Source organism: Terrapene carolina, unplaced genomic scaffold, assembly GCF_002925995.2.
Source record: "Terrapene carolina triunguis isolate 2854851 unplaced genomic scaffold, T_m_triunguis-2.0 Scaffold236, whole genome shotgun sequence".
Lineage (NCBI taxonomy): Eukaryota > Metazoa > Chordata > Testudines > Emydidae > Terrapene > Terrapene triunguis.
This window is the reverse complement of record NW_020664587.1, coordinates 8,533,359-8,543,236: the sequence shown is the minus strand read 5'-3', so window position 1 is coordinate 8,543,236 and position 9,878 is coordinate 8,533,359. Positions and strand designations below refer to the sequence as shown.

At 48.8% G+C, this 9,878-nt stretch overlaps 1 protein-coding gene across 1 annotated transcript; it reads left to right on the top strand.

Moving 5' to 3' along the window:
- The first annotated feature begins 694 nt into the window (after positions 1–694).
- Positions 695–1,754, top strand: GPR3 (G protein-coupled receptor 3). The gene has a single exon (XM_024223005.2). It carries the CDS (start codon positions 695–697, stop codon positions 1,679–1,681), a length of 987 nt encoding a protein of 328 aa, XP_024078773.2. The 3' UTR covers positions 1,682–1,754.
- Positions 1,755–9,878: the final 8,124 nt, after the last annotated feature.

Below are 9,878 nucleotides of genomic sequence, written 5' to 3'. Positions count from 1 at the left end.
GGTGGAGAAAGCAGCTCTTTGGCGGGTGACAGCTCTCAGGTCTAGATCTGCCAGAGCCCAAGCAAGGGATGTGGCAGTAAAAGGGGGGAAAATGTAATCAGGCTAATGGTCAGAGACTTGACACCCACCCTGCGCTTTCCATTACTGAGATTTAGCTCTAGAAACTTTACAGCGTCAGCAGTTAGGGCTAAGTTAATAAAAGCCCCTGTGAGGCAAAACATGTAGTTCCAGCTGTGGAGTATATTTATTCACTGCAATTGTGCACAGCATGCAGCTCAGTGCAAGGAAACAACTGGATGAGGGAGTTTCCTGCCCCCTCACCCTCTCCACCCACCCACCCCCTTTTTTTTTGCCTGCTCAAAAAAGAGGAAAAAAGTGCAAAACTGACCAGAAATATCCTCACCGTAGGAGCAAATGGTGAGCATGCTACACACCTGGGTAGCTTAAATCAATTGAACCTGCATTGTAGCCTACCGTGTAAGCCTTGATCAGAGCCAGCTTTTGGGAAAGCCAATGGGAAGCCAGGTGGGTGAGCCTGCCCCCCAAAATCTGCCACCAAAAGAGACTGGACACCCATCAGTGCTCAGATGCTCATGAGTAAAACAAGTCAGTTTGCATGCCAGAGCCTTTGTATGTGCAGGATGCCACTAAATGAAAGTTGGTGCTATGCCTTCGCAGATCACACCTGGACGTCATGAACAAGGACATGTCCTACAACTCCACTGAAGGCCAGCAGGGCTGGTTTGCAGCCAGTAATGGCAGAAGCAACTCCTTGAACCTGGACTCTGTGGTGCAACCTCTTGCCCTGAATCCCTGGGATGTGGTACTTTGCATATCTGGGACCATCATCTCCTGCGAGAATGCGATTGTGGTAGCCGTCATATTTTACACCCCTGCCTTCCGGACTCCAATGTTCCTGCTCATCGGGAGTCTTGCCGTTGCTGACTTCCTGGCCGGCCTGGGGCTGATATTCCACTTTGCCTTTGTCTATTGCATCCAGTCGCAGGTGGTGAACCTCATCACTGTGGGGCTACTGGTGACCTCATTCACTGCCAGCGTGGGCAGCCTGCTGGCCATCACCGTAGACCGGTACCTTTCCCTCTACAACGCACTGACTTACTATTCAGAAAGGACGGTCACCAGGACTTACATCATGCTGATCCTGACCTGGGGGTTTTCCATCTGCTTTGGGCTGCTGCCTGTCATGGGCTGGAACTGCTTGAAAGACGTCTCCACCTGCAGCATCGTGAAGCCCCTGACCAAGAACAACCTCATCATCCTCTCCATCTCCTTCTTCATGGTCTTTGCAGTGATGTTGCAGCTCTACGTACAGATCTGCAAGATAGTTTGCAGGCACGCCCACCAGATCGCTGTGCAGAGGCACTTCCTGGCCACCTCACACTACGTCACCACCAGGAAAGGCATCTCCACCTTAGCTGTCATCTTGGGGACTTTTGCTTCTTGCTGGCTGCCCTTTGCCATTTACTGCCTCCTGGGAGATTACACCTACCCAGTCCTCTATACCTACATGACCATCCTCCCTGCTACCTACAACTCCATGATTAACCCCGTTATCTATGCCTTCAGGAACCAAGAGATCCAGAAAGTGTTGTGGACTGTGTGCTGTGGGTGCTTCTCTTCCACAATGCCTTTCAGGTCCAGATCTCCAAGCGACGTCTGACTCATCAGCCCTCGGTCCAAAGACCCATTTGCACACGATGTTCCCCTTTTTGCACAACCACAGAGATTTTGTGAGAGCTCTTAAAGATTCTGTGTCTCCTATGATTCCCCTTCCCTTGTGTGCATGAGCTGCTCTCTTCCTTTATTTTTCCACTTTTAGAATTTACGGAAGAAAAAAATATTTATTTTTTATCCATAATAAATAAATAAATAAATATGTATATTTGTGAGTGTGCGAGAGATCCTCCATAAATATTTTCTTTGACACAATATTTATGGTGCATTTTTTTTAAAGACAGACAATATCTTTTTGTTCTTTTGGCTTTTATACAGCCTGGTTAATTACCTCAGCTCTTCAGATATTATTTTCTACATCAAAGATCCATTGTTTCCCCTGTAACAATGGACCAGAACCAAACCAGCTTTTTTTTTTTTAATATTTATGCATTATTTATTAATTTATTGTTATTTATGACCAGCTTTTTCAAGACAATAGATTTTTCTGAACTCTGTAGTTTGCTGCCCTCTAGTGTTCACTATGTTTTAATACAAAAACTAATGGTGGCTCCTTTTGCATGTTGAGTACCCTGGGTGGTATTAGGTAATGGAATGTTTTAACTGTATCAAATATAGACAACTGGAGCGAAAAAGGGGATGCTGCAATACTAGACTGTGCCTATAAAAACCCAAGGGCTCAGATGATCCGAGTTGCTTTCTAAACCATTGCACTAGAGACTATTCAATTAACTAAAGTTTCTGTCCCAGGAGAGACAGATTGCACGTGTTCAACTGGCCAAATTCAGATTCAGAGGACAGCAATTCAGTGTACTGTACGTTCTTCAGGTTTGCATGAATCTGGAAAGGAAGCGAATGTAAGAGGCACTTTGGACGTTTGAAATCTCACTGCATTGTTGCACAGACTCTTGTTCCATGTGATTTGGAAAGTACTGTATTCTTGTTTACAATCGTCAGAGAAAAATAAAGATAATTTGTGATACAACATGTGGCTGCTACTTGATTGGTGTGGGAGGGAGATAGTGGAAGATCACTGTGGGTGAAGGGAGTAACTGGAAAGAGATCGCTTCATCCTCAATAAATTACAAAGTGTTGGGTCCAATTAATGCCACCTTCATCATAGACTCTAGAGACTGAAAAGAAGTGTCAGAGCCCCCAGCCCATCTCCCTGGAGCCAATGCAGGATTCTTCGCTATGGCACATTTTCTAGAGTTTTGGCCAATCTTGTAAAATATCCCAAGTAATAGTGCTTCCCTCTGTCCTCCCGGGAGACATGTCCGTTGTTGCCTAACACATCTAGCTAGCTGGAAGTTCTTCCTAGCGTAGGTGGCTTTTATTCAGTTAGGGAGGAGGCTATTCAGGGGTGTCTGGGTCCAATGCAGAGTCCTTGTTCTAATCTTCAAAGCTCTCATCATCTAGGACCAGGCTACCTCTCCATCTGTGACCCATGGAGATGGCTGCCCTCCGGGGGACCCAGGATGAAACTCCTGGGAGCCAGAGTAGCAAAGCAAAGGAAGGGGGGGCTGTTCCTAGAATGGCTGACGCACTGGCCCAAGACTTGGGAAACCCAGGTTCAGTTCCTCGTTTCACCACAGGCCGTTTGTGTGGCCCGTGGCAAGACAGAGTCTCCCTGCGTCTCAAATCCCCCGCTGTAAGTTGGGGACACAATAGCCCTGCCCGGCCTCCGAGAGGGGCTGTGAGAATAAACACGTTGAAGAGCACAAGGTGTTCAACTACGACGCCATGTTAGTACCTACACGTGCAATAACGTTCCTAGGGGTTTTTTGGCTGTAGTACAGCGGGCCGGTGAGTTTCAGATGTGCTCTAAATTCAGTAGATCAGTGCTCCAGCTGCCCAGCTCCTATATTCTAATACAAGGGACTCTTCTGTTTCAAATCGCTGCAGGGAAACCGATTGCGGGGGCTGAAGCCTGGGAAAGAAAAGCGGTTCCCCAACTGTGGTCGTTTGGGTTTATTTCCTTAACAGGAATGGCTCCGGCAATCTAAATGCAGCTAGCGCTGGAAATGACTCCAGGCTATAAAGCACAACGGGCGGGAATGGTGGCACAGAGGGAGGGAAAGGAACATTGTTCTCTCTGGGCACCTCATCTTTGTCCTCCCCGCCTGGGTCTCATCGCAGCCGCAAATCAATCATTGGTCTTTACATGCATTATGCCTCGCACACGAATGCTGCAACCCTCAGCAACTGTCATGAGAGAGCGAAGAGCCAGGAGAAAGTCACAGGCCTGACACCCCCTTGGAATGAGGGAAATCAGCAGCTGCCTTCGTACTACAGCTCCCACAATGCACTGTGCTGGAGCTGTTCACTGGGAAGGAAGGAGGGAAGGGAAAAGGGGCTGCAAACTGAAGACCGGTGCTGAGAACACTGACCCCAGTGGATGTCAGGCCCACACAGGGTCAGCCCCAGATGACATATTTATTTTAAAGGAAACATGGTTTCCTTCCTCTTGCTGGCCTTGGTGTGAGCGCAGGTTCCAGAGAGAGTCAGAAGCATGATCCCATGCTGGAAGCCCGAGAACAGCAGACGCTAAGTCAATACAGAGCTGATGAAAGGAGCCAGAGGGGCAGCCCTGAAGACCAAAGCTTTCTTGATAGCTAGAGGACAGGTCTAGCGCATTTATTCCCCTTAGTAGGAGGGCCCAGTTTTGGGAATGAGAAGGTATTTAGTCCCGGCCCATGCAGTCCCTGATCTCTCTGCAGAAACTGTTCAGGAGGCTGGGGGAAGGAGTGCAGATCACGTAACACCACTCTCTTCTGAATGGAATCCGAACTGCTACACGGCATGTCATAGGCCCTACACTGCTAACATCGGATGGAGAGATTCTCTTTTAAATTCAATATGTGGGAGGGGTGGCATTGTGGTGTTGGAAGTTCACAGCATGGGGTCCTTTGTGGCTATGGTGTGCAGCACAGGGACTAGCGTGAAGTTCTTAGATGGCTAAAAATTTGTTGCAATACATTTCATAAAAACTAGCATGCAGCAGTTTGGATTTTGATCCAGTTTAGGCTAACGTTTGGGTTAGAGGACGAATCAGGATGGATTCAATAACACACAAACCTTGCAGGTTGTTCTCATGAGATTTCAGCCCTAAATGGCTTACGTCTCCATCAAAGTAGCTGTTCTTGTGACATTTCTGCCAACTTGGAATGAACCGGAATGGGGACCCATTTGTCCCCATGTGATTTCAGATCCAATGTGCAACCCAATCCATTGGGAGGAATTAGACTTGAAGATGTGGATCTGGATCCCACTCCTGAAATTCAAAGAGGTTCTGATCTAGGGTTCCAGGTTTGCCCCCCCCCCCAAATAAAAACCATTAGACTGATTAAGAAAAGATGCAACAGCAGGTCTCCCTACTTCCCTACTTTCCCCCTCAGTGTGGAAATGCTGGTCAGTTTCTCTTTGTTTGGATCAGTTTCACACTCCAGAGCTTCAGACCTAATGCAAGATTATTGAGTTTGCTTTCCAGCACCCCAGAGAAGTGTTTAATTCTTTAAAAAAAGTTTCACTGAAATTTAAAGAGAAATACTCTGGAACACATTTCCACTGGGCACACACCATCCTGCCTTCAGCATCTCCTCCCCCTCCACAAAGAGGGCTGTGCCCTACGACGCCTGGATGCAAAGTGTTCTTGCAGAAACAGAATGTTATCATCTGTATTACAGTCATGCCTGGAGGTCCCAAGCAAGATCCGGGCCCCATTGTGCTGGATGCTGCACAGACACACAGGGAGAGAGTCCTTGCCCCGAAGAGCTGACAACCGAAACAGACCTAAGCAGACTGAGGGAGGGAGGGGAAACAGGGCCCCAGATAGGGAAAGGGACTTGCCCAAGGTCACACAGCAGGGTCAGTGGCAGAACCAGGAACAAAACTTGGGTCTCCTGAGTTCCACGACCATGATAAGGCCAGAAGCGACCACTCTGATCATCCAGCCTGACCTCCTATAAAGGAAGCCGGCTAGGGCTGCTAGCTCTCACGCATTCATTAGCAGTTCGGTGTGTTGCTGCTTTCAGACATCCAGAAAATGAAACTCATCCCAAACCCAATGCACCCACATTTGTGAGCCTCAAACCAGAGCCACGTTTAGCTCCCACTCCTTGGGGAGGGATAGCTCAGTGGTTTGAGCATTGGCCTGCTAAACCCAGGGTTGTGAGCTCAATCCTTGAGGGGGTCACTTAGGGATCTGGGGCAAAAATCAGTACTTGGTCCTGCTAGTGAAGGCAGGGGGCTGGACTCAATGACCTTTCAGGGTCCCTTCCAGTTCTATGAGATAGGTATCTCTCTTCCCCCCCCCCCCATTTTATACCCAATCTTCCCCATTTTCCAGAAGGGCAGAGACAATCCCAAATTCCCATCAAGATCAAAGGAGACTGTCAGCCTCCCTAACTCTGTGTACATACCATCAGGTGCCCAACCGAGCCTATGACCTAACCCCTGGCAAAAAAAGGATTGCTGCCTGAAGCTTGCTTAGCAATTTCACCTCTGACTGAGGACCCCAGGAATCCCTGTCCACTCTCCCTCACCTCCTCTTCGTGCATTTCCAATATGCTCCCAGGCTGATTCCCGTCTAATTTCCTGTTCCGTCAGTCCCACGGCAGCTGGCTGCTGCCTCACATCAGCGTCAATAGTTTTTCATCCCTAGAGAGCACAGTGGACTAAAGTATACTCCAAGCTTCCACTGGGGCTAGAATACGGGACCCCAAATCGCACGGCGAAACTCCCAAATACTTAGCAACCTATTTTGTTCCAGGAATGCTAGTTGTTGAAGTTGTTAGGAGTGGCAGGTGCTCAGCACTTGTGAAAATCAGGTAGAACAGGCAACACTTGGCCATCTTAGTTGTTTGGCAAAGGCCTATGGGCATTAATGGTGCTATAATAAATATCTGTGTCCTCCATACCATTAGGTCACTGTTAAACTAGTCAGAAATGCCCCCCGGTCACCCTGGTTTTGCACTAGTGAGCTCCCAACTGCTCCCACTTGGAAGCTGAGAGACCTACAGGGTCAGGTGATTCTTACCTGAAGCTGCATTCCTTTCCCTCCTAAACTGAAAATCAGACCAAGCTTGGTGCAGGGAAGTAGCAGATGCCCAGACCCCCCCCCCCCCCCCCCCCTGATGTTTGCTTTCACAGGACACAAACCAGAAGCAATTCCACAGTAGTTCCAGGCACTGCTCCAGTCCTTCAGCTCACAGAGCATGCAGTACAGGGCTGGATTACACAAACACCTTCCCGTCAGAGACAAGCTTGTTCCCTTTCAAGGGAAAGGGATCAGAATCTGTAGGTGAAAATAAAAACACACTAAGTAAACAACATCGCGAGTGCAACTGTTTTGGGTTAAACCACCAGTGTTGGGGCTTGTATGATTTCTAGATGTTGCTTAGGGGAAGCTCCCTGGAAGGGTCTCAGTGGCGGATTGGACTGGTGGGCCAGACTGGCTGCACCCTGGGATCGGCAAACAAGGAACCAGCAGCAATGAAGAAAACGGATCCACGACTGATGGGTCATTGTGTGTATCCCCTAGTCATTTTGCTACGACTTGGGCACACGTTTTACTACAGCCCCCTGACTGCTCTCCAATCACTTGGGCAGCGCCCAGTGCACCCTTCCATAGGCTTGGCGTTCTGCCTGCCTGCCCAAATCAGTGCCAATTCTCTAGACAGCCTTGAAGGCCTGGGGGGGATAAAGACAGCTTGTTTTCCATATCCTGTCCTTACCTGGAGCAGGAGAGGCCAGTATTTATAGGCTCTGCCCAGGGCCATGGAAAAGGTTAGTCCAGCACTCCACTCTCCACTGCTAGGGATGAGGTTCTCAGCCAAACGTACCTCAGGCAAACAAGAGACTCGTCGTAGGCAGCGGAAAACACTGCAGAGTTCCTGGCTTTGTATGAACAAGACAGCAGCTGCAGGGTTCTGAACTGGTTACCCAGGGGAGAGGCCAGGTTGGCACGGTTCACTCGCTTTCCTCGGGAGCAGGATTATCTGCTCAGAGCAGGTGGGCTGAGCCCTTGTGAAAATTCAGGAACTGGCAGACCATGGTCTTTCCTCTGCTTCTTTGTTAGCGGTACGCGGCTTTTTCCTTCACCAGCTTCACGTGGGATGGGAGCAGAACTGGATCTAAAGTGAGGGAAACTTCCAAGGTGTATTCCCAGTTCTCCCCTGACCCTCAGGGCTCTGCGAAAGCCATTCCTGAAGGGGCTGGGGGGAGGGAGAGGGCGATCCTGGTTCTTTTAGCAGCCGAGCTATTATCTTTGCTGCATCAGTGGAGCGTCTCTGCCCAACTTCATGTTTGCCCCGACCCCGGACTTCCTGAGTCCAATACGACACCTTGAATGGGTGGGTAACCCACACGCTAATTTAGCTACAACTATTCAGGAAAGAGATCTTAGAGTCACCGTGGATAGCTCTCTGAAGACGTCCACGCAGCGGCAGTCAAAAAAGCAAACAGGATGTTAGGAATCATTAAAAAAGGGATAGAGAATAAGACGGAGAAAATCTTATTGCCCTTATATAAATCCATGGTACGCCCACATCTTGAATACTGTGTACAGATGTGGTCTCATCTCAAAAAAGATATACTGGCATTAGACAAGGTTCAGAGAAGGGCAACTAAAACGATCAGGGGTTTGGAATGGGTCCCATATGAGGAGAGATTAAAGAGGCACTAGGACTTTTCAGCTTGGAAAAGAGGAGACTAAGGGGGGATATGATAGAGGTATATAAAATCATGAGTGGTGTGGAGAAAGTGAATAAGGAAAAGTTATTTACTTGTTCCCATAATACAAGAACTAGGGGCCACCAAATGAAATTAATAAGCAGCAGGTTTAAAACAAATAAAAGGAAGTTCTTCTTCGCACAGCGCACAGTCAACCTGTGGAACTCCTTGCCTGAGGAGGTTGTGAAGGCTAGGACTAACAGGGTTTAAAAGAGAACTGGATAAATTCATGGAGGTTAACTCCATTAATGGCTATTAGCCAGGATGGGTAAGGAATGATGTCCCCAGCCTCTGTTTGTCAGAGGGTGGAGATGGATGGCAGGAGAGAGATCACTAGATCATTACCTGTTAGGTTCACTCCCTCTGGGGCACCTGGATTTGGCCACTGGCGGTTGACAGGATACTGGGCTGGATGGACCTTTGGTCTGACCCAGTACAGCCATTCTTATGTTCTTACATTAGTTAACTCGGGTTAAAACATCAGTGAAGATACGTCAACTCGGCTTTTAACTTGGGTTAGCAGCTGGAATTCAACCCCCGATTCCCCTAGGGTATGGGTTGGAACTTGGGCTTTCGAGCCTAAGGGGTTGGCCTAGCTCCCGCCCAAGGCAGAACGTTCATATTGCTCGTTTTGGCATGCTACCGTAAGCCCTGCTAATGCGAGTCTGTCTACCCAGGCTGGGAGACTTGCTCCCAGCTGCAACGTAGACACACCCCTATAAGCTTGAACTCAAACAGCTAACCAGAGCTAAGAACACCCCTTTCTCTGCAGTGTAGACGCACCCAAAGGTACAGGGCTAGAATTTACTGCTCTCCACTCACTGTGTTTTTAGGGAGCAAACACCAGGGGCAGGGCTGCAGATTACATCATTTGAAAGTAACCATGGAGAAATGGTTCTTTTCTTGGCGAGAGCCTTCCCCTAGCAACCCAATGACTATCCTCACCATCTTAAAGCCCAGCGCAGGAAAATGGGCAAAGGGTTTTCCATGCTTCTCCTCCTTTATGGAGGAGGTTGTCAGCCATGCTTACACCTCTTCGTCCTGTCTGCTGCAGATTCATTGTGCCCAGACGCTCCTGAAGCTGGGTTTTGCTGTGCCCAGGAGCTGAGCTGCTCCTGACATGAAACAGGCCTGGAGAAGGAGCACTCCAATCTGGACCACGAGGAAGTGAGTTTTGTGTCCACACATGCACACAAACCCTCCCCCCTTCCCTGTATTTAATTACCTCCACCCCCAAGTGCCCTAAACTCTGGTGAAGAGTCCTTGAGTACGAGCCATACTGGCCACCCGAATCAATGTACCTCTACCCTCTCCTGGAGGGGCAGCTTTCGTGGTCAAGCGCAATGGGCATTCTCCATGTCCCCGTTCAATCCTTGGCTCTTCCATGGCTGCCGACGGCGCTGCTCGTTTGAGACATGAACTCACCCACTACAGGCTCATATCACATAGGA

Bases quoted from the DNA above. Each gene is read 5' to 3' on its own strand.
- GPR3 (XM_024223005.2), top strand. From the start codon at position 695: ATGAACAAGGACATGTCCTACAACTCCACTGAAGGCCAGCAGGGCTGG.